Source organism: Entelurus aequoreus, linkage group LG18 (assembly GCF_033978785.1).
Source record: "Entelurus aequoreus isolate RoL-2023_Sb linkage group LG18, RoL_Eaeq_v1.1, whole genome shotgun sequence".
Classification (NCBI taxonomy): Eukaryota; Metazoa; Chordata; class Actinopteri; order Syngnathiformes; family Syngnathidae; genus Entelurus; species Entelurus aequoreus.
The window spans coordinates 31,132,698-31,158,940 of record NC_084748.1 but is presented as its reverse complement, the minus strand read 5'-3'; the positions used below and the strand labels follow the sequence as shown (position 1 = coordinate 31,158,940).

The 26,243-nt window shown below is 39.4% G+C and overlaps 1 protein-coding gene across 2 annotated transcripts in view; it reads right to left on the bottom strand.

Moving 5' to 3' along the window:
• The window catches only part of LOC133634025 (rhomboid-related protein 3-like), a 101,893-nt gene that overhangs the window by 14,858 nt on the left and 60,792 nt on the right, over nt 1–26,243 (bottom strand). Inside the window, exons 4-6 of one of the 2 annotated variants that reach the window (XM_062026935.1) lie at nt 22,310–22,468; nt 9,672–9,896; nt 7,745–7,893 (exon numbers count right to left, since the gene is read on the bottom strand). In XM_062026935.1, coding sequence (XP_061882919.1) covers nt 7,745–7,893; nt 9,672–9,896; nt 22,310–22,468 — 533 coding nt within the window. The remainder of the gene's footprint in view (nt 1–7,744; nt 7,894–9,671; nt 9,897–22,309; nt 22,469–26,243) is intronic. The other variant, XM_062026936.1, reaches the window with a different exon arrangement.

Here is a 26,243-nt window from a genome sequence, read left to right as displayed (position 1 = left end):
ACGTGCCGAATTCCACAGGGTTGGGTTTTTGGTCCTGCACTATTCAGCATCTACATGGTGCCGCAAGGTGACCTCATACGCAAATACGGCATTAGCGTTCACTGTTATGCTGATGACACCCAACTCTACATGCCCCTAAAGCTGACCAACACGCCAGATTGTGGTCACCTGGAGGCGCGTCTTAATGAAATTAAACAATGGATGTCCAACAACGTTTTGCATCTTAACGCTATGAAAATAGAATTGCTGATTATCGGTCCTGCTAGACACCGGCACCTATTTAATAAAACCATCTTAACATTTGACAACCAAACAATTACACTAGGCGACTCTGTAAAGAATCTGGGTATTATCTTCTACCCAACTCTCTCATTTGAGTCACACATTAAGAGTGTTACTAAAACATCCTTCTTTCATCTCTATAATATCACTAAAATTCATCCCATTTTGTCCACCAGCGACGCTGAGATCATTATTCATGCGTTTGTTACGTCTCGTTTCGATTACTGTAACGTATTATTTTCGGGTCTCCCTATGTCAAGCATTAAAAGACTACAGTTGGTACAAAATGCGGCTGCTAGACTTTTGACAAGAAGAAGAAAGTTTGATCATATTATGTCTATACTGGCTCACCTGCACTGGCTTCCTGTGCACTTAAGATGTGACTTTAAGGTTTTACTACTTACGTATAAAATACTAAAGGGTCTAGCGTCATCCTATCTTGCTAATGTATTGTACCATATGTCCTGGCCAGAAATCTGCGTTCTAAGAACTCCGGCTTATTCGTGTTTCCCAGAGCACAAAACAAGTTTGCGGGCTTAAGAGTGTTTTCTATTCGGGCTCCAGTACTCTAATGAACGGTTAGAGATGCTACCAAAAGTAGAAGCATTTAAGTCCCATCTTAAAACTCATTTGTACTCTAGCCTTTAAATACACCCCCCTTTTTAGACCTGTTGATCTGCCGTCTCCCTTTTCTGCTCTGCCCCCCTCTCCTCTGTGGAGAGGTTATCAGGTGACCACGGAACAGCCTCCACGGAGGAGGCGGTGGCTGTTCCAAGTCAGGACCCGGGGTGGACCACTCATCTGTGCATCAGTTGGTGACCTCTCTGTGCTGCTGACTTGTCTACATTCATGATGATCCCCTGCTGGCCTCCCAATGGACTGGTCTTTTACATTATGAAGTCAGAACCCAGGGTGAACCACTCCTTATGCATCAGTCGGTGACGTCTAAGCGCCCCGACTTGTCTATATGCAAGAGGATCCCCTGCTGGCCCCACTTTGGACTGGACTCTCACATTATTAACCGTATCCACTTGCACCGGTCACCCAAGGGGGAGGATCCCCCACATCTGTGGTCCCTTCCAGGATTTCATGTTGTTCCCATTGGGTTGAGTTTTTCTTGCCCTGATGTGGGATTTGAGCCTAGGATGTCGTTGTGGCTTGTGCAGCCCTTTGAGACATTTGTGATTAAGGGCTATATAAATAAAATGTGATTGATTGATTGATTATTTATTCAATTTTATCCCATTTGGCCCTCCATAGCTACTAGGAAACAAGTCCTACCAGTGCCCTGAAGAAAGTTTGGGGAGTAAAAAAGTATATTTTCTGTTTTCATTCAACTTTTTTTAAACCAATATTATATAGATACCGATTTAATGAACTGTGTTTTCCCAGTATTGCATGTGTTCTGGGGGTTTGTGTGTGTTTTGGATGTTGCTGTGCGTTTCCCCTGCATCCGTGTGTTGTGTTTTGTGAAATTACTATTGTTTTGGCAGTTTGTGTGTTTTTGGACACTGTTGTGTCTTTCAAGTTGCATGTGTTTTGGAAGTGTGGAGTAATTTTGGTTGTTGTTGTGCGTTTACCCCTGTAGAAAATTGAATACTTTAAAGGGGCCCTATCATGCAAAACAAACTTTATTTTTACCTGTTGTTACTTTCTGTTGTGCATTTGGGATCTGCTTAAGTCCTGTAAATTTGAAATCAAAGCGTAGAGGCATTGCGGGGATATTTATAAAACAATCTTGCCTTCTTAGCTACGTCCTCCAAACGGTTCATTTAGAATGTGCACAAATGGTGACGTCACTAATTGGGAACATCGTCAGCGGATTATCCATATAAGGTATACATCTACCCAGACTGCCTCGCGTGTGTCTACCATTGTTAGTTTATGTGCGCATCTGTAGTTTCGACGACAAAATGGCCAAGATTCGACTCAAAGAACAAAAATGCTGTTATTGGTTGTATTACCCAACATAGGACACTACATTTGAACCTCCAGTCTGATCTGAAGAATTATTTACTTTTTTTGTTTTTCAGCAATGTGCCTTCAACTGTGAAGAAATTACTTCGAGTGTGAGCCAAGAGTCCTGCTTCACTAACAAACTTTCCCAAAAGGTTAAAATACTTTTTATGTTGGGCTCAGTGACTACTATTTATGGCAATGGAGGAAACAATGAACTGGTAAGTAAAAATGTGTTAGACCTAGGCAACATATCGATATATTCGAGTTTTTTGTTGCAGATGATTTAAGAAAGAAAAATAATAGATTTTTTCTCCTCTTGCTACAGCATTATTTTTGCCCCTCAGGAGCTTCCGTAACTTGTGCCGTCCCCTTACTTCCTTTGTGGCACACATGGCAAAAACATGGCTAATGCTAACGCTAACAAGATCAAGAGGTTTGTTCCACAGAAGAGAAAAGTGTTGTCAGTACTTTGGTTTTGCGGCAGCAGGCATGGAACAAGTGACTGCATGGTGCAAAGTTCATTTTAAAAAGGTAGCAACACAACAAACAGCGTCTGAAAGTACCGAAGCCTCCAGCTGAGCGTGGAAAATACAACTCTTTCATGTCAAACAAGACGCAACATCAAACTCCGGGCTAAAATTCACTTTAGTATGGTGCAACCATTTACTCCAGGTATGTTTGATGATGCCATGTATGATGAGAAAGAAGCACAATGCGTAGAACGATCACTAAAGCAGTTGCCCTGCACAAAGCCAAGATGTGTGAATGAAAAAGGCTGCGTTTACTTTATCCACTTACTGAAACAAACTTTAGTCCTCTCAATGTTTTACTTCATATTTTATTTGGATACAATGTATAATGCTACATTTTTATTGACAGAAGTATTTTATTCAAGACAGAAGTTTGAAGTTTGCACTTTATTGATGTTGGAGATTGTTTATTTACATGCAAAATGTGCAATACTACATTTTGGTTAACAAAAGTAATCTATTCTAGCAGAAGTATTGCTTTCCAAGTACAATTTATATCTGGTCTAAAAAAAACAACATTATACAAATTAGAATTTTGCTAAGAGTAAAATAGAGTGATTCATTTAAAACTATGAGTTTTTAATTAAATTAAATAAAAACTTGTTTTGAATTATCTCTGTCATTTGTATTCAAAGGTTTCCAGTCGGCATCCATTACATCGGTCACCCCGCATCTGCGGTCCCTTCCAAGGTTTCTCGTTGTTCCCATTGGGTTGGTTTTTTTTCTTGCCCTGATGGGGGACCCGAGCCGAGGATGTTGTTGTGGCTTGTGCAGCCCTTTGAGACATTTGTGATAAGGGGCTATGTAATTAAAATTTGATTGATCGATTGGTTCTTAAAAAAATCGGAAATACATTTTTTTGTGAACAAATCTGGAATTTTAATTTTAGGCCATTAAGCCTAAAATGTGTGAATATTGGTTAGCAATGTTAGCTTGAGTTAGTGTATAACTAGCTTAGCCTTCTACTGTAAGACAATAGCATCACCGTCCTCTGGCAAAATAAAAAAATATTTTCCTAAAAATTACTTTTCACTGGATCAGTGCCTATTGTGTTTGGCAATTGACAAGTAAATTATATAATCCGTTACTACATTCACGAGGCAGCTCTTAGCATATCTGATAGCCTTGAGACTCTATTGTTTACAATTCGAAGCAGCCATAGACTGACTTATTTACCATACATGATATAGAAAAGAAAAGCCTTTTATTGTCAATATACACATGTATACGTCCAGGATCTAGCATTAGAAAGTTAGACTCGCTCGAAGTTTAACCTTAGCCAGTGTGTAAAGTTCCAGTACGTCAACCGGGCTTCCTTCCTCCAATAAAACCCAGAAAGTTAAAAAACTACAAAAAGCTGATGGTGGAGGGGGCGTGGTGAGGAGAGGTTCATTTGCATCTAACAACTCCGCCTCTCAAAACTAACTGTTGGTCTGAAAATTGGTTTGTAAAACAGAATCTATGCACATTTTTCACCAAAGAACCACCATTACATGTTATGCATACCTCTAGGAGGTGTTTTAAATGTAGAAAATCATGATAAAATCTTTTAAAATGATTGAAAGATTGCCAGGCTAGTAAGTGGCGATGTCACTTTGTAAAGAAGCACATACAGTATGTCCATAACCATCAAATGCATGTTCCCTTTAAACTTATCTAAAAGCATATTGTAAATACTTCTGTTTGTCGTAAGCACTCACAAGCGGCTTCTTTTCATTTATCACATAATAAACAAAAAGAAGTAACAGAAAAAAGTTACTTGGAATTTCTTAAGACGTTTTTACTCACTTTTGTCTTCTACTACCCGTTTGTCTGTTTTGTTTATTTTTGTGCTCCAGAAGTCTGGTTTTAATGTCAGTTAAAGCTTTGTGCAAACAGGCCTTTGAAGCAGGAGATAAATTACAGATTACACCGAGCCGCCGCAGGTGCAGATCTTGGTGGTAGTAGCAAATATTCAAACGAGAATTATTAGTCCACAAACGTTCCCTGTGTCCTTCATTGCTGCGATGTCCTCATTTAGCAGCAGAAACAAAACTCAGCTGTGTCCAAAATACAAAAGCACAGCAGCTGTCTTCCTCTGTCCCATATTTGCTTGTGTTCTGTCTGACTTAGACCTTCATCTCTATTTCATGTTTGTTTACAGCTAAATGACACAGTCGCATGGCGAAGCTGAAACAAATACGGCCGGGATCCTGCTTGAAAGTGGAGTGCTCTGTTTGTGGAAAACACAAAAAAAAAAGCTGCTGTATCCTGATAGGAATGAGCACACATTCACAGCAAGCAAACAAAGAAGCACGCACAAACCTTTCCACTGAGACAGCGTCAATAATCTATTTAGTTCGTGATAAACACAGCATCCCCACCACAATGACAAGCTGAGCGATCGTTTGATGATCAGGAAGGAGACAATAGGAGATATCGATCAACTGGGGGAGGAAAGTCCAAACACACAAGGACATCTCCAGCCCAGACAGCAAACACTTTGATTTATGGGATCCAATATGATACCAAACTGTTAATACGGATATATTACTCGACCAATCACCAGAGTTAATTTATTTCAACCCAGCTTCTGCTTAGTTTTTACAATTGCAGTGCAAGTCTACACACAATGCAACTAAACCAGCTTGTGTCCCATATTCCTGCTTCACATTAATAAAAATGTATTTTTGTAAAAGTGATCATATGTGCTACATATGTAGCAACACATGTGTAGAGTTAATCCTTTGATACTCGCTGCACTGAGGTCTTAAAGTGTCAGTAGAGTGGAAAAACAAGTTGTCTCTATATTGAAGCTATGCTATGTATATGATTCATGACACCAAAAGACTTCCAAAGTCTGCAAATAAATAGACATGATCAAAGTAGTATCAATCTCAAGGAGAGTCCTGAGCCATTTTGAGAGATAATAATGAAAGCCACTCCTGTGATCGCGCGACATCGCGCTACAAACCAAAGATCCCTTAGGTCGTGAGTTCGGCCGAGTCATACCAAAGACTATAAAAATGGGAGCAATTACCTCCCTGCATGGCACTCAGCATCAAGGGTTGGAGTTGGGGGTTAAATCACCAAAATGACTCCCGAGTGCGGCCACCGCTGATGCTCACTGCTCGCCTCACCTCCCAGGGGGTGGAACAAGGGGATGGGTCAAATGCAGAGGGTTATTTCACCACACCTAGTGTGTGTGTGACTAATGGTGGTACTTTAACTTTAACTTAACCCATCAACAACAATGCTAATCAAGCAGACTTTGTGAAAGCCAACAATGATTACTTTGGGAAAAACTATGATCCAGGATCTTACATTTTTGAGCTCGAACACAAAGAGGATGAGCAATAAGTTTTAGAAAGCCGACTGCTGCCCGGATGCAGCTTTATTGTGACACTAGCATCCACAGCATTGGTAAGTAAACATACAACATAACCATATTAAACCATAATAAAACAAACACTTACTGTAATATTTCCACTCTCGCTGGAATGCCGACCGACGGGACGCTCACAAAATCTTGTTTAGATGAAGAATCAATCACAATCCTCAAAAAGGGTTAAAAACAAGTTGCTGCAACAAGCGTCTTCTTGTGTCTTTTTCGCCACCTCTGGGATGAGAAAGTCGACCAGCCTGTCAGACCATGGCCACATTGGTCTACTACCAGGTGAGAGATGCATGAATTATAATCTAGAATTATTACTTTTAGCAAGTTTGAGACGAAGTAGAAGCAGTTGCAAACTTATAGTATGTCAACAATAGCAGTGTAAGATAGCATTAGCTCATTGCTATCAATGCGCCGCTAAAATAGTCCATCTGCGTTGGCGCTTATGAAAACCATATCACTTATATTTACTTCATTTTCAGGTCACAACATGTAAATGGAGTATTGTTGGCGCTTTCTGGATGTTTTTAGAGAGAGTACAATGAGCGCAACAGAGCACCCTCGATCTGTTGACTCAATGGTTAGCTATTTATTTATGATTTTGAATGCATAAAAAAAGCCAAGCATATGTGTTCTTGTCTTACATAAGGATTGTGAATGATGAACAGCACATCTCTTTCAAATGTTTGCGTATTTCCAGTACAACTGATCTAATAACATGGTCAGAGTGCAGCAGCGTTGCGCCAGTGACGCAGATTCTACGGAAATTACCGATGATGTTCGGAGCGGAATATTCAAAGTGGCTGACTGAATTTGTGGCATTTTGTGACATTTTAGACGGTACTTTCACATACTTTGCGGATTGTAAATATAATTTGATATGGTTTATTGGAAACACAAATAAGCATATATAGTCGACGTGTTTTTCCACTCTACTGGTACTTTAAGAGGTTTGCTGATGCCCTGCGTGAATTTCAACATCCATCCATCCATTTTCTACCGCTTATTCCCTTCGGAGTAGCGGGGGGCGCTGGAGCCTATCTCAGCTACAATCGGGCGGAAGGCGGGGTAAACCCTGGACAAGTCGCCACCTCATCGCAGGGCCAACACAGATAGACAGACAACATTCACACTCACATTCACACACTAGGGCCAATTTAGTGTTGCCAATCAACCTATCCCCAGGTGCATGTCTTTGGAGGTGGGAGGAAGCCGGAGTACCCGGAGGGAACCCACGCAGTCACGGGGAGAACATGCAAACTCCACACAGAAAGATCCCAAGGCCGGGATTGAACTCACGACTACTCAGGACCTTCGTATTGTGAGACAGACGCACTAACCCCTCTTCCACCGTGCTGCCCGAATTTCAACATATTTTTCCAAAACATTTTCAGATGAATTCCAAATTGCTCATTCAAATTTAGAGGTTCTACTGTAATGTACAAGTTCGAATGTCAGAGGTATTAATTTAATAACGTGGCCCAAGTCTGGCTCGGATGTGAGCGCGCCCTTCGGCTCAGTGCAAAGACGCAATCAAACGTTCCTACTAAAAATAAATGTTTATGTGGCACAGGAAAAAAAATAGCTTAATATAACTCACCCTGTGTGCATGAAAATATAGCTGAAGTACCTCCAGGCCTGAGCCCGGAGCTGGGGGTGGTAAGGTAGAGGACTCTTAAGGAACGATGGGCTCGACACCTGCAGAACTAGACGGTCCAGATGACATCCATAATATAAGAACACAACTACCTAGAAGAGGAAAAACAGAGAATGGAAATGACAGTAAAAATCTAGGAAAAAAAACCTTATTGGGTAGGAATTGTAGTTAATGTTGAACATATATTTGACATTTATCGCTAATCAATTTAATGTTATTTTCAGGCAGGAAACAATCAATACAACTCATGGCATTTGTAGCACCCCCTTTGTTTTTTGGGGTTTAAAATGCTATAAAAGACACAAATACCACACAGATATCCTCAACGTTGTATATTCATTAGACAAATGCTAAATTACTTGTAAGCAAGTAGTTGCTAAACTGCAAAGGCCGTTTTGCAATCAATCGTTCTCAAAGTTCACACACATGTTAATTGTCAGTCCCCTAAAGGTATGCACCAAATTTTGTGGTGAATTAGCCAACCGCTGTTAAGTTCCACCGGGTGTTTTATAGAATGCATGGAGCTGTGAGAGAAATTGCAAGTCAATACAACTTGGGGGTCAAACTTTAATAGATTTTTTTTTCCCTACATGCCAATACACCAAGAGTACCCTTGGACCCTTTAAGAAAGATTCCTGTAACCACAATGCAAATGACAGAGATGTTGTAAATAAGATATAGGGTGAATAGAGCCAAAACACTCGCCAAGTTGACTCATACACATAAGGATGGGTACCTTTCACATTTGAACCGATGCACAACTAATTACCTATACTTGGGAATTGATACCAAAACTCAACAGTACCAAATTTTGGCAATCTTGTGTGTGTGTTTATATGGTAGTAATAAATGTTCATTTGTTTGATTATAAAATAAAATAAAAATTATGTAACATTTAGCTGTGCGTCCAGTTGTTATATTGTGTCTTTTTACACGTATGAGTATCACTTGCAAGTATGCATTCATTTCAGTTTGTCCTAGGTGGGTTGCCATAGTCAGGAAGTACTGTAGTCATTGCCATTAAATTGAACATTTGTTGCGCCCTATAAAGTGTTTATGCAGTAAGTATTGTACTTTCACTTTCACATTCTGTGCGGGAGGCAGTGGGTCACATCAACAGAGCAATAGTGTGTCTGGAATGACTAAAACGCATGGAAATGCATCAGGGAAGACATATTTTTATGTAGGAGGTATATTGTAGTAATATATTTCTACGATATAAAAAACAAAAAAGCATCAATCGAAATCATTGTAATCATCCCCATAAGTCATCCAGCAGCTATAAAATTATAAAAGGAAATTGCTGAATAGACGATATGTTCGATATATTTTTTTCTGACCGTCCACCAAAATGTTGACACACACATGTAGAAAGGATAATTCTCACCTGACCATCGACTGTCTGTGAAGCGCGAGCGCTGATCCAGCTGCCATGTGTGGAACTGTCAGTTTGCACGTCCTTCTGACATGTGCTAAATAAAACGTTAAATATTGCTCGCAAAACGGTGATGAGTGTTGATAAATCACATTGCGCGTGCTAAATATTTATATTTGCATTTTCTCCTCCCAGTATTGTGGGCTTTTTGATGATCAGCGTATATTTTGCCTACTAATGAAAACAGAGATGCTAATTGGATTGCACGCCTTATTCTCCTCACTTAACACAATCCACTTTGCACATGATTAGTAGATCAGCATTGCGCGTGCTATCAGGTTTGCACATGTTTTAGTACACGCAATCCTTTAGTAAATCAGGCTCTAAGTGTGCAGTTTTAGGTGTATCGACACACAGACATTATGTTATGCTTTCTTTTCCCAGTTCGGGTCTTTTGAGAGACACATACATCATTTCAACAGTAGAGCACTTTACCTCAACAACGGTGATGGTCAGGATTAGCCAGGGTGGGGGCCAGTAGTTGTAGCTGTCAAAATACCACTTGCGATCGACTTCACGGGGCAGCGTCTCGTAAGCCACGTGTCGGACCAGGCGCTGAGAAAGACCCAAACCCACCTCGTCTCTGAGACTGCTGCCTTTAATTTGCCGGCTCCCTTGCAGGATGGCCCTTCGAAAACTGTTGGAGCGCTTGTTGCTCATCTGGAGAAAGGACAATTGTTTATTATAATTATGTGTGTTTATTCTAAACAATATACACTAAATGTAGCAAAATACATGTACATCTCCTAATCAATTACGGTAATATGGGTTTTGGAGGGACCTTACTTCCACTCAAAGGGCTCGATACTGGGACCTCTATTGTTCAACTTGTACATGCTACCGCTAGGCCAGCTAATACGCAGCTTCAATGTGTCCAACCACAACTACGCAGATGACAATCAGATCTGCGTGTCACTGACGGCAGGTGAACGTCGGCCTGTTGATTCACTTTGTCCCTGCATGGAACAGATCAGTGTGTGGGTGCAAAACTATTTTCTTCAACTCAACTCAGACAAAACTGAGATCATTGTCTTTGGCTTACAGAAACAATGAGAAATTATTATTAGTCACATTGAGACCCTCTCACTGAAACCTAATAATCAGGTTAAAAATCTAGTAGTAATAATGGACTCAGACTTCAACTTTAACAACCACATTAGTCAATAACTTCAGCAGCTTTTTACCACCTAAAAAACATTGCCAAAATCAGAGGGAAAATGTCTAAATCAGACTTAGAAATACTAATCCATGGCTTTGTCTCCAGCAGGTTAGACTATTGTAATGGCCTTCTCACTGGGCTCTCTCAACAAGCTGTAGAGCAGCTGCAGTACATCAAAAATGCTGCTGCTCGAGTTCTAACTAGAACCAGGAACTACGACCATATTAGTCCAGTGCTTAGATCACTGCACTCGCTTCCTGTTACTCCGAGAATGGACTTTATAACGGCTCTCCTTGTGTATAAGTATTTTGTGCCAAAGTATATCTCTGACATGTTAAAGCCATACGAACCATCTCGAGCTCTGAGATCCTCAGGGAGTGGTCTCTTGCTAGTGCCTAGAGTCAGGACCAAACATGGTGAAACTGTGTTTCAGTTTCATGCTCCTAAAAACTGGAATAGTCTTCCTGAAGATGTGAGACGGGCCTCAACGTTGGCAATGTTCAAATCCAGGCTGAAAACACTTTTATTTAATTATTCATACGACAACTGAAATTATTTTATCTACACTCTTTGATGAATTAATAATGATTGTTTTTACGACGATTGTATTTTGTAATTAAATCTGATTTTACATTTTTGCCATCTTTTAATTTTCTGTAAAGCACTTTGAATTGCCTTGTGTATGAATTGTGCTGTATAAATAAACGTGCTTTGCTTTGCCAAGAATATTCTTCAATTCCTCATCTCCCCAAGTCAGACAAATGTATTTTCTCAATCCACAAAACAAGCGCCATGGTTTGGACTTGAAGTGTCCCAATACTTGTGTCTGTATAGTATATTGCAGTAACCTTTAAGAATCAGTCAATGTAACGCTAAACCCTCATCACACAGCTCTCTGAGCACAGCCCGCACAAACTACGGAATGCCATTCTTATCACCTAGCAACCAACAAACCCCTCCTCATCCCTGTCAAACCTCAAAGGAGTACAACTCCAAACAAAAATTTCCTTTTTGGTGTGTGGGCCATCTCACAGTCTTCCAATTCTCGCAGACCCTATTGTGAACCATGTATTTTGTTAGGTACAGTTGCTGCGGTCAGTAAAAGTAATAATATGGTCTAAATCTTAATTTGAAACCGACTTTAGCACAGGGACTTACTAGAGTCCGTAGAAAGTAGTTTCTCCTCTGACATTGAGGCTGCCTTACAACTGAACTTTCCGTATTTTATAACAGTCTCCATGACAACATAGTGACTCTTTGCTCCCTTGTCTCCCGCAGACTGCTTCACCTTCCATGATCTCTATCTTATTTCTATTTCATGCCCCATAGCTCAGTTCTGTCATTGTTTTTGTGTGCGCCCAAGTGAGTGGATGTGTCATATTTTAAAGCTATATATTTACAAAGGCGGCACAGGCTGGGTTGGTCAGAATACATCAAATAAATAATGATAATTTGTGTGTACATCATTATATTGTGTTCTCTTGGAGCGTTTATAAATGGTTATAAAAAAGTTTATTAACCTCATGTTCGCCAAATGCAACTCCAACTTGAGCTTTGATACTTTCTTATAAAGGGGACGGTACAAATTTGTGTAACGACATGACTAAGCGATAGGTGAATCTTCTGATTTATACATAATACAAACCCCAAAAGCAGTGAAGTTGGCACTTTGTGTAATTCGTAAATAAAAACAAAATACAATGATTTGCAAATCCTCTTCAACTTATATTCAATTGAATAGACTGCAAAGACAATATATTTAATGTTTGGACTGAGAAACTTTATTTATTTTTGCAAATAATTATTAACTTAAAATTTAATGGCAGCAACACATTGTAAAACAGTTGGCACAGGGGCATTTTTATCACTGTGTTACATGGCCTTTCCTTTTAACAACACTCAGTACACGTTTGGGAACTGAGAAGAACATTTTTTTAAGCTTTTCAGGAGGAATTCTTTCCCATTCTTGCTTGATGTACAGCTTAAGTTGTTCAACAGTCCGGGGGTCTCTGTTGTGGTATTCTAGGCTTCATATTGTGCCACGCATTTTCAATGGGAGACAGGTCTGGACTACAGGCAGGCCAGTGTAGTACCCGCACTCTTTTACTATAGAGCCAAGCTGTTGTAACACGTGGCTTGGCATTGTCTTGCTGAAATAAGCAGGGGCGTCCATGATGACGTTGCTTGGATGGCAACATTTGTTGCTCCAAAACTTGTATGTACCTTTCAGCATTAATAGTGCCTTCACAGATGTGTAAGTTACCCATGCCTTGGACACTAATACACCCACATACCATCACAGATGCTGGCTTTTCAACTTTGCGCCTATAACAATCCGGATGGTTCTTTTCCTCTTTGGTCTGGAGGACACGACGTCCACAGTTTCCAAAAACTATTGGAAATGTGGACTCGTCAGACCACAGAACACTTTTCCACTTTGCATCAGTCCATGTTAGTTGAGCTCGGGCCCAGCAAAGCCGGCAAGGTTTCTGGGTGTTGTTGATAAATGGCTTTTGCTTTGCATAGTAGAGTTTTAACTTGCACTTACAGATGTAACTGACAGTGGTTTTCTGAAGTGTTCCAAAGCCCATGTGGTGATATCCTTTACACACTGATGCAGTACTGCCTGAGGGATCAAAGGTCCGTAATATAATCGCTAAGGTGCAGCAATTTCTCCAGATTCTCTGAACCTTTTGATGATATTGCGGACAGTAGATGGTGAAATCCCTAAATTCCTTGCACTAGCTCGTTGAGAAATGTTGTTCTTAAACTGTTCGACAATTTGCTCACGCATTTGTTCACAAAGTGGTGACCCTCGCACTATCCTTTTTTGTGAATGACTGAGCATTTCATGAAAGCTGCTTTTATACCCAATAATGGCACCCACCTGTTCCCAATTAGCCTGTTCACCTGTGGGATGTTCCAAATAAGTTTTTGATGAGCATTTCTCAACTTTCTCAGTCTTTTTTGCCACTTGTGCCAGCTTTTTTGAAACATGTTGCAGGCATCAAATTCCAAATGAGCTAATATTTGCAAAAAATAAAGTTTTCCAGTTCTAACATTAAGTATCTTGTCTTTGCAGTCTATTTAATTGAATATAGGTTTAAAAGGATTTGCAAATCATTGTATTTTGTTTTTATTTACAATTTATACAACGTGCCAACTTCACTGGTTTCGGGTTTTGTAAAATACACATAAAATACAATAATAGCAGTGATAGTTTTGTTGTGTGAGGAGCTCCTGGCACTACTTAATGAGACTTTTAGTATCTTGGTAGCAATCACTCTTTTAAGGGCTTTGGTAGAGGCCAATTATTTCTGCCTTTCTGTCAGGAGACGAGAACTGTGGGAAAAAGATTACAAGGTTCCATGGCCCCATGCAGACGACACACCAGGAAGAGCGCGTACACGGCTGTCTTTCTATCTCTATGAGGATGTTCTCAGACAAAGCATTAACCTCATTACTATGCAACCCGAGTCTAACTTTAACTTTTACAACATGTCTTGTAGATATCTGAAGGCTGGCCAAAATGTGTTCAATAGGATGTTTTCAAGGAGGACACACACATGTATTCAGACCTCCCCTGGGTGGGGGGCAGCCAATGTACCATAAAGAAATGCAATTCTTCATGTGAAGTGACTGCACTTCCTCTCTTTTATTGTACAGAACACAAAACACAAGTGACGTTCTGCCTGTTTACCCACCGGCAAGACACTGGGGGAAAAGGAAGATAAAAGGTTAAAGGGGACAAATGAGAATTCAAGACAATCTGATGAGAATGGTGAATGGCGCGGAACAGGTAACACACAGAAGAGATGTAGTAGGTGACAGATGGAAAAAGAGGAATACGTTCTGTCATGTGACAAAAAGACATTTGGACATTTCACTCATATTTTCTACCAATAACACCTTACACTATTCTAGAAAACGTTCTTCAAAAGCTTGGCATTTGAATATTAAGAATCTGAAAATAGTGGCAAAGTTACTGATGTTAAGCGAGAGAAGCACAGCTGGCTCTGTTCTAGTTCGCACATACTGCATTTTTTTTAGCCACTGCTTTTGAGCGAGTTAGAATGACAACACAAGACAGGCAAAGCTAACAACACGACTTATGGTCGTAGATGCGACTGTCAAGTTGACCAAGTTTTTACAATGCGACACACGCCAGTGGTTGCAGCACCTCAAAGCCTAGTTCTAACTTAGGCCCCGTTTACACTAAGCCGGTTAAGGTTATCCAGGGTAAATCACACCTAACCTTATCCGTGTCCACACACAACAATGCCACCGTTTAAGACCCCCGCCCCCCTCCGTCCGCCGGCGCAACGCGACCTAGTACGCATGCACGGAAAATGCGCACATAGTCATCTCCAGTGTTGCTTTGTGTGCAAGTTCTTAAATGTAACTTATCTGAACAATATCCAGTGTTGTGGTATTTCAATTAACTGGAATTCAGTGTGCTGCGGGGCCCTATTGTAGTGAATCACACCTGAGCCATCGTAAATTAATCAAATCTTTATTAGACACGTAAACAATATGATAAAGAACATTTAACATTAATCAATCTAGGGATCTAGATATCTGGTCAGCACACTCATCACTCTTTTGCCTTCACCTTCATTGTCCATTTGTTTTGGTGACTTTATATACTCTGGACTGAGACGTCGAGTCCACGACATACATGGCGGACAATAACTGATACAGTTTGCTTTGCCAGTCCAAATGCATTCGACGTTTCCTCGACGGCCAGATAATACAAAAGAACACGCTATTTTTTTTTATCACATCCACGGAAGCTCGCATTGGGAGCGTGGTTATTTACAGCTAGAATTCACCAACTCGAGTATTTCATATATATATATATATATATATATATATATATATATATATATATATATATATATATATATATATATATATATATATATATATATATATATATATATATATATATATATATATATATATATATATATTTTATTTACATAAAAGAAATACTTGAATTTCAGTGTTCCGGTGGCTATCCATTAGATGGCAGTATTGTCCTGTTTAACTTCTCCGTTCATGATGAGTATATCATTTCGGACACCGTGTTCAATGGAGAAGTCGGTTCTACATATTTACAGGCAACATACACCTTCCCCTTCGAACGTCTCCTTGTTGTGTGCGCAGTTGTGCACTCTACTCTCTAAAAGCCCTAGATGTTATGACGTCATTGGGCAGGCAAGCTGTTTATATTGTGGGAAAGCGGACGTGAGAACAGGCTGTCCCCACTCAGTCTCAGGTCCGCATTGAGCTGGAGGGGGCGTGGCCTCCAGCTCCGGCTGAATACCGGGTGTTTGTCGGGAGAAAATCTCTGCCGGGAGGTTGCCGGGAGAGGCGCTGAATACCGGGATTCTCCCGCTAAAAACGGGAGGGTTGGCAAGTATGATCTAACTACTATCAAATTTATTCGACCAAACAAATCACATTAATACAAGGCAGGGCTGTTATTTATTTTAGATTCGTTTTGCTTACAAAATGTTTTATCTGAATTGATCCGAACAAACACAAAGTCGTCCATAGAACGTCTCGGTTGATTGTAGCAATCCATGCTCGCCTTCCATTTGTCCAGAAATACGCTTAGGAATGCGATAAAAGCTAGGAATATCTCTCCCACCTCCATTGTGGCAGTTGACAATGGCACACGTCATCTGCATTATGAATATTACTGGGGTCCCCTCCAAGGTTTCTCATTGTATGTAGCCCATTGGGTTGAGTTTTTTCTTGCCCTGTAGTGGGATCTGAGCCGAGGGTGTCGTTGTGGCTTGTGCAGCCCTTTGAGACACAAGTGATTTAGGGCTGTATAAATAAACTTTGATTGATTGATTGATTGATGAATAAGGATTTTGCGTACTCTACGGGGGCATCACTAAAGAGACACTTTAATTTACTGCACATGTCCATATCATCATACTTAAGTTTTTTTCATATAAGAACAATTTCAAAAGTATATATTCTATGTGAAAAAAACTAACCTCATTAAAAAATTATTAAAGGACAAAACGCATCAATTGAATTTGTATTAATCAGCCCTTTATGTCCTTTTGCAGCTATAAGATTATAAAATGATGTTGCTGAATAGACAACATGTCTAATATTTTCATTTCTGACCATCCAAAATGTTGACACAAACATAGGATTCTTGTCTGTCCATCGTCTGTCTTTGCAGCGCAATTACGGATCCCGCAACTCTGTGTAGAGCTGTCAGTTTGCACATCCTTCTCACAGGTGCTAAATAAAACGCAAATTAGTGCTCGCAAAAGGATGATGAGCAGGGCCGTTGCTAGAAATTCTGGGCCCCCTGAAAGAATATCCGTGTAGGTCCCTATTCAGTTCAATTTGGCTGTTTAGCTTTCTCACGCTGAAATTTTTTTACATGTGTACTTGTCAGAAGATACAATAAAATAAACATTTAAAATCACTACTTACTTGTACACAAGGCAGCTGCTTTTTGTTCAAGGCAAATATGTAAAACCTTTGTATGTGTGCGCATACTAAGTAGCGTTGGGGAGCAGACATCTATGGGTAGCAGACATTGACAAAAAAATCCTATTCTCCATTAATTGCCACCTTCAATTTTGTTGTTTTTCCAGTGTTATTGGCGGTGCATGGTGTAATACACCCAATTGGTTTCCTTTTTTACGATTACCAACTTAAAAAGTCAGAGTATTGTCATGTAAATGATGTATTAATGTTTGTCTTATTCTCTATTCACTGATTTGCAACATGTTATTACACCTCTGATTGCAAATACATGTTAAATTAACCACTCAACAAATAGGCAGTGGGTATTTTATTGTATTTAACAATCAAGTACTGATGTGCAAAAAAACAAAGGGCCCTGGCTCAGGATAGTCCACAGGTAAATATGTAGCATTTAACTAGAGATGTCCGATAATGGCTTTTTTGCCGATATCCGATATTCCGATATTGTCCAACTCTTTATTACCGATTCCGATATCAACCGATACCGATATATACAGTCGTGGAATTAACACATTATTATGCCTAATTTTGTTGTGATGCCCCGCTGGATGCATTAATGTAACAAGGTTTTCCAAAATAAATCAACTCAAGTTATGGTAAAAAATGCCAACATGGCACTGCCATATTTATTATTGAAGTCACAAAGTGCATTATTTTTTTTAACATGCCTCAAAACAGCAGCTTGGAATTTGGGACATGCTCTCCCTGAGAGAGCATGAGGAGGTTGAGGTGGGCGGGGTTGGGGAGCGGGGGGCCTCAGGGAGGTATATGTTCAGTGTATGCACAATAATTTTTGGGCCCTTAGAATTGTCATCACCTTTCCCCCTTATACGACGGCCCTGGTGATGAGTGTTGATAAATCGCGTACTAAATGACAACGTTTGGATTTTCCCCTCCCAGTATTGTGGGTATTTTAATGATCAGCATATATTTTGCATAATAATGAAAACAGACACAAAATGGATTGCATGCCTTATTCTGCTCACTTAGCAGACACAATCCACTTTGCACACGGATGAGCTTTACGTGTGCTATCAGGTTTGCAGGTGATTTATTACACGCAAACCTTTAGTAAATCAGGCCCCAAGTGTACAATGTCAATTTGAGTAAAATATTTAAGATAATCCATTGAGTGAAGGAAGTTGAGTACAACTCAACACGTTTTGTGCAATTTAAAGACAACATTTCAGATATCAGCATTTCAGAACGGTTGATGGCTGATAGAACAAATTATGGCTTACAGTCAGCATTTCAAAAGTTTGATGGAGTTCGAGCAATTAAATTGTTCCATGCATCAGAGAAACATTTCTTTATAAAACTTTACTAACTTAATACGTTTTAGCACTAGGGTATAGTAGTCATTATTAGAAAGGTGTGGCCTTATTCACAATGACCGTAAAAAGCTTGCACTTCACATAACTTTGTTTCCATGGGGTAAAGGGAGATGAGTATGTACTAGGAAATTTTCCGCCTTAGGACTTGGTATCAGAGCCAGGATGCCACTATTGTATAAGGGTGGTCTGCAATGCTGGGACACATACCCACATTGGTATAAATCTGAGATCTACTGTTTCATCTCTGATGCAACCATTCTGCGCTAAAAAGGTTATAGTTAAGTTATATGTAAAGGCTATAGGTAAACAGCACTTCCATGGGCAGCATCATTTCACCTCCAAATGGAAAAAAACAACTTGCCTCAGGGAGGTATATTAATTACAGGAGGTGTGGAGATATAAATGAAGCAACACTGCAGTGTGACATTCGACAGAAGGAGCGATAAGCACTGATGCAAAGGATAAAAGAAAGAAGGAAAGGTAAAAGAGAAATGGAAGGAGAGGTGGAGGGATGGGAGAAGGGGACTTGAACACTGCGTCATCAGGCAGTGGCTGTCAGTCATATTGATGAAAGAAAGTGCAGTGCAAAGAGAAGACAGCAGAACAAATAAAGCCTGTCCTCTCCCGCATGCCCTTTCAAAGACTTCTACTTTGTTCACATGGGAGAACTAAAAACGGAACCTAAGAACATCCACGTTTAGGTAAATGTAATACACTAATTCCACACTAACATTATCTTTTATGTGAGTTACAGTGCAGGAACCTCAAAACAGTTTGGACGAAGCTAAACTCCAAGTGCATATTTTTATTTTTTTGCATTTTCTTTGGCTTTGTTTGTACATAACCTTTCACAAGTGCATTGAAAATAGTGATGATGACGACAGAACTGAATAAAAAATATCTAACCATAACCCAATCAACGTATGCCATGTACACACAATCAAACACTGGCCTTTTCCTCAATCCAGTGTTTAAAAAAAATCTCGGCTGTTGTATGTTTTGTTCAATCAGAAGGCTGAGAAAGCAAACACAGCTGACTTGGTCATGCTTTAAAATGTTGTTGTTTATCTTTAAAACCAGTACCCACTTGCATAGCACAGCAATGTACAGTTGTTTTTCTATTATCACTAATGCTTGTTTATTTTCGACCGCAGCACATAATTAAACCAGGTCCCGTAATTCAATATTAATGTTGAATGAGATTTATAAACACAGCACGGTAGAAAATGGATGGATGGAAGATTTATAAACACAAGATAATGTCGCACTATACTGAGATCAAAAAGCTCAGTAATTCCTACACACGCGCAAACGCTGAAGCCAGATTTGTTGACACAGTGATTTTTAACTAGTGGCTCGCGGACTCATTTTCAGTGGCTTTTACCTAAACCTGAGGCAATAGGCAACGCTCATTCTCAAACAGTCTCAAAAAGAAAAGAGCATTTTGTGATGATGATAATGATGATGTGTTTAGAAAGCTGCACACGGGTATACAGTATAAACAGCTAGCTAAAAATGTTTTTGATTGATTGAAACTTTTATTAGTAGATTGCAAAGGAAGAGAATACATTATATGAAACAGTACAGTTTACACAGTACAGTACATATTCTGTACAATTGACCACTAAATGGTAACACCCGAATACGTTTTTCAACTTGTTTAAGTCGGGGTCCACGTTAATCAATTCTTGGGCAAACTAACAGTCTTACCAAGGGGAGTCCGAGTCTGACAATAATATGCTTTAAATGCTCGCCCGTCACAAACGTACTGACCTAAAAAAGAAACGTTCGCTTTGCAAATTGAGCAAATTGTTGAAGTTAAATATTCAAATAATTTCAATGTTTTCGCTCGCGTTATTGTTGTAGAGGTCGCAGCCATTTTTCTCTTCCTGTTTCTTGCAGATCATCGGTCGCACTGACGTTCGTTTGTTCTCATACGGAAAAACACGAGTAATGACGTCACTGACTATTATACTAATATACTATGTGTAGTAATATATGTCTGCGAAAATTTTCATGATCGATTTTTACGTCATTCATTATAAACAGCTAGCTAAAAATGTTTTTGATTGATTGAAACTTTTATTAGTAGATTGCAAAGGAAGAGAATACATTATATGAAACACTACAGTTTACACAGTACAGTACATATTCCGTACAATTGACCACTAAATGGTAACACCCGAATAAGTTTTTCAACTTGTCCACGTTAATCAATTGATGGGAAAACTAACAGTCTTACTAAGGGGAGTCTGAGTCTGACAATCCTATGCTTTAAATGCCCGCGCGTCACAAACGTACTGACCTAAAAAAGAAACGTTCGCTTTGCAAATTGAGCAAATTGTTAAAGTTAAATATTCCAATAATTTCAATGTTTTTTTTCGCGGTATTGTTGTAGAGGTCGCAGCCATTTTTCTCTTCCTGTTTCTTGCCGATCACCGGTCGCACTGACGTTCGTTCGCTCTCATACGGAAAAACACTATGTATAGTATACTATGTATAGTAATATTTGTCTGCGAAAATTTTCATGATCGATTTTTACGACTAATTGCACCCCATAATGAACATAGGCCTACATGGGTCCTCTTATGCATATTACCAGTTGGTACCTGTTTTTGTGTAGTTGGTATCCCGAAAATTTTACGAGACATTTATAAAAACAATCATCCCTTCTTCATAACTTGCTCTAAATGAGCAGTTGTAATCAATAAGTTACTTTTTCTTCTCTTTTCTCTTGTTGTGTGGCAGACTGGCTTGTACATGCACATGCATGCTAAAATCCCTTGCTAAAAAGTGGCGTATAGTTCTAACTGACAGTATATCTGTAAGTTGACACAATATGGAAGCGCTTAAAACTACAACGTGGCTGACAGGGTGGAGACGCAGTTGAAGGCGGCTTGGCCTGGAGGAAGGCTTTGCACGTAAAAAAGACTGCCCCCAAAACGCCAGAAAGCGGGTTGAAGTTGTATGTAAAGTAAATTCTGTGCAAGGAAGTGTTTTAAATGTTGAAAAAATATCATAACATGACCCCTTTAATATCAAAATCTGTTTATACTCTGTATCGGTGTACTCCAAATCCGTGCAAGAAAAACAAAATCTACTTGTGTAGCTTGTTTTTACACTTTTATGAGTAATGACTGGGGCTGCACGGTGCACCAGAGGTTAGTGCATGTGCCTCACAATACGAAGGTCCTGAGTTCAATCCCAGGCTCGGGATCTTTCTGTGTGGAGTTTGCATGTTCTACCCGTGACTGCATGGGTTCCCCAAGGGTACTCCGGCTTCCTCCCACCTCCACAAACATGCACCTGGGGATAGGTTGATTGGCAACACTAAATTGGCCCTAGTGTGTGAATGTGAGTGTGAATGTTGTCTGTCTATCTGTGTTGGCGCTGCGATGAGGTGGCGACTTGTCCAGGGTGTACTCCGCCTTCTGCCCGAATGCAGCTGAGATAGGCTCCAGCACCCCCCGCGACCCCGAAAGGGACAAGCGGTAGAAAATGGATGGATGGATGGAGTAATGACTGTGCTAAAATGTTACTGAAAACAAGAGCTGTATTGATGGTTTATGTTTGGAGGAAATCTTAATAACTTAAAGATCCAACAACCCCCTCCAATGGATTGCATTTAACTACTTTGGTTACACTCTATGCAAAATATTTGAATATACATTTATTCTGAGCAGAATATGTTTGAATGGGACTTTGGGCAACCAGCAGAAGGTTGCAGTTAGAAGATTAAACTGAAACCAGAGCAAGTTGTGCATTAAGGGGGGAAATGTATGATCTGTCAGGGAATATTTTCTTACAAAACCTGGTAGTTGCAACTCAAATACAGTCAAAAAAGTATATCTTAACAGGTACAGTTTTTATACAAACAGACTCAATACTATTTCTAGTGCTGTTGGCTCGCAGCAAAATGTTTCAATGTTTGAACCATCAGTAATTTGGGCTTTTTTGTGTGGAGCTTGCATGACGTGGGTCCTCCCACAGTCCAAAACATACATGTTAGGATAAGTAGCCATAGGTGTGTCTTCCCTATTTCTTAAGTGTCTCACCAGGTTGACAAAGTCCTGGTAACAGATCTTCCCATCCGAGTTACCATCGGCGAGGGCCAAGAGGACTTCAAGTTTGTGGGGGTCGAGCTCGGAGCCATGGGTTGCCAATAGGTCTCTGAAGCGCTCGGTACTGATGAAGCCCGAATTCTCTGGGTCATACTGTAAACACACAAATAAAAAATTTTTGGATTAGCACAAGCCTGGGCAATTATTTTGACTCAGGGGCGACATTGAGAGAAAAAAATGTGTCTGGGGGCCGGTGAGATATATATATATATATATATATATATATATATATATATATATATATATATATATATATATATATATATATATATATATATATATATATATATATATATGTATATATATAAATAAATAAATAAATAAATAAATAAATAAATAAATATATATATATATATATATATATATATATATATATATATATATATATATATATATATATATATATATATATATATATATATATATATATATATATATATATATATATATATATATAAATAAATAAATATATATGTAAAACTGCTGCGCAGTATGTGTGCCTGGGTCCCTTTTTTCAGGAACACTCACAATAATGTTTGATTGAATCCTAAAAACTTTATGACTTTTTTATTTTTACTGAGTGAGACACCCAGAATATACATTAATGGATGGATGGATGGTATACCGGTATTAGTATAGTACTGCGATATTAATGAATCATATTCGGTACGATACCGCCTCTGAAAAGTAACGGTCCGCCACCCTCCCGCGCTACCGTCGTCGTCACGTTATGTCATTGCTGGTTTACGAGCAGACGAGCACAATTACGGAGTACTTACAAGCAGACACAGTGTGTAGACGCAAACTAAAGATAAAGCTGAAGTTATAACGCTGAAACGCCCTCAGGACGAGGTGCTTTAAAGGCCTACTGAAACCCAGTACTACCGACCCCGCAGTCTGATAGTTTATATATCAATGATGAAATCTTAACATTGCAACACATGCCAATACGGCCGGGTTAACTTATAAAGTGCAATTTTAAATTTCACGGGAAATATCCGGCCGAAAACGTCTCGGTATGATGACGTTTGCGCGTGACGTCACGGATTGAACAGAAGTATTGGGACACCATTGTGTCCCAATACAAACAGCGTCCGTTTTTCATTTAAAAATTCCTCAGTATTCTGGACATCTGTGTTGGTGAATCTTTTGCAATTTGTTCAATGAACAATGGAGACAGCAAAGAAGAAAGCTGTAGGTGGGATCGGTGTATTAGCGGCTGGCTACAGCAACACAACCAGGAGGACTTTGAGTCGGATAGCAGACGCGATCATTATATATCAATGATGAAATCTTAACATTGCAACACATGCCAATACGGCCGGGTTAACTTATAAAGTGACATTTAAAATTTCCCGGGAAATATCCGGCTGAAACGTCGCGGTATGATGACGTATGCGCGTGACGAAGTCAGTTTAACGGAAGTTATGGTACCCCGTAGAATCCTATACAAAAAGCTCTGTTTTCATTTCATAATTCCACAGTATTCTGGACATCTTTTGCAATTTGTTTAATGAACAATGAAGGCTGCAAAGAAGACAGTTGTAGGTGGGATCGGTGTATTAGCAGCGGACTACAGCAACACAACCAGGAGGACTTTGTTGGGGAATTGTGAGGAATACTAGCTCCTGTGACGTCACGCTACTTCCGGTACAGGCAAGGCTTTTTTTTTTTATCGGCGAGCAAAAGTTGTGAACTTTATCGTCGATTTTCTCTACTAAATCCTTTCAGCAAAAATATGGCAATATCGCGAAATGATCAAGTATGACACATAGAATGGATCTGCTATTCCCGTTTAAATTTAAAAAAAATCATTTCAGTAGGCCTTTAAGACATGGCTAGCTAGCTAGCGGCTAACGTCCTGCCCCAGTCGGCAGTGTTTTAGCTACTTCTAAATCACTAATCCTCGCCTCCATGGCGACAAATAAAGTATGTTTCTTACAAGTAGAGGAATAGCTAAACATGTTTCACTACACACCGTAGCTCACCGGCGTCAAAATGTAAACAAACACCATTGGTGGATCTACACCTAACATCCACTGTAATGATACCAAGTACAGTAGCGTATCTAGTCGATACTACTATGATTACGTCGATATTTTTTGGCATCACAACATCTTCTTTTGTTTTTTTTTAATGTATATTATGTTTATAAACTCAGGGAATATGTCCCTGGACACATGAGGACTTTGAATATGACCAATGTATGATCCTGTAACGACTTGGTATCGGATTGATAACCAAATTTGTGGTGTCATCCAAAACTAATGCAAAGCATCCAAACAACAGAAGAATAAATTAGTATTATATTTTAACAGAAGTGTAGATAGAACATGTTCGGTAGGTTGGAGTTCAAATCCCAGCCGAGTCATACCAAAGACTATAAAAAATGGGACCCATAACCTCCCTGCTTGGCACTCAGTGCAGAGGACAAATTTCACCACATCTAGTGTGTGTGTGACAATCATTGGTACTTTAATCTTAATCTTAATTAAAAGAGAAAGTAAGCGGATATTAACAGTAAATGAACAAATAGATTAATAATTAATTTTCTACCACTTGTCCTTAATAATTTTGACAAAATAATAGAATGGAAAATGACACAATATGTTACTGCATATGTCAGCAGACTAAATTAGGAGCCTTTGTTTGCTTACTTACTACTAAAAGACAAGTTGTCTTGTATGTTCACTATTTTATTTAAGGACAAACTTGCAATAAGAAACATGTTTAATGTACACTAAGATATTTTGTTAAAATAAAGCCAATAATGCAATTTTTTGTGGTCCCCTTTTTTTTTAGAAAAGTATCGAAATAATTTTGGTACAGGTACCAAAATATTGGTATCGGGACAACACTACAACATTATCAACAACAGAAAGGAAATACCTCAACCAACCATCAGCTAGTGAGTGATGATGTGTTATTCAGTCCCAGGGCACTATTATTTTTTGTCCTTTTGACACATACACAGAAATAAATAAGAAGTCATTCTACCATTGCTGAAAAAATATATATCTTATGGCCAGAGCCAAGACCCCTCTCATGTTATGTTAGCCTTAGCACCATTACCTTTGTAGTGATTTATGTAGTGGTGTTAGACATTAAGTAATGCAGATGTACCTACTGTAAGAGAGAATGAGTCAGCAGGGCAACAGACAGCAAAATACAATTTGGCTAGCAGCCATGTTGTATTCCCTGTGGAGTAACTGAAATAATGAACTTCCACATAGCACCTGACATGCTGCCAATATTGTTTTGTAGGTGGTGTACACACCTCCACAGACGCTCGCACAAAAACACACACAGACATACCGGTAGTTCTATTGCCGTAGAAATTAAAGAGGGATGCCGCAGCATGAGAAAAAACTAAGAAAACATATTTTGACAACTATTAAGCTATTTTTATAATGCCCTATGGATTGATTTACGCTCCTGCAACTGTGTGGGGTGAGCAAAAAAATCAGAGGTCAATGATACGCATGCAGTGTCAAGACAGTAATATGAAAAGCATCACATTGATCTACTTTGTGTCAGACATAATTTAGAAAAAAACCTTAATGAAACATATTGACAGAATATGTGTTTATCCTGGGTGGGAGACGTACAAACAAAAATTAAGTGCACTTGTACTAGACGTGAGCTGTGCAGGAATAAGTCAAAACATTTACCATCTGCTGCGGTGGATGAGGAATGTATGCTATCCCCAATGAGAAGTGCAGGCAATCATTAATTTAACCTGCACAACATCTCAACATTCACACTTAACATTGTCCCCTTGGAAGTATCCCAGACACAGCATAGCAAATTTTGCCTCACTGCAGAAGTGTAAGCAAAGCTCTACCCCACAAACACAACCAACCTTCTC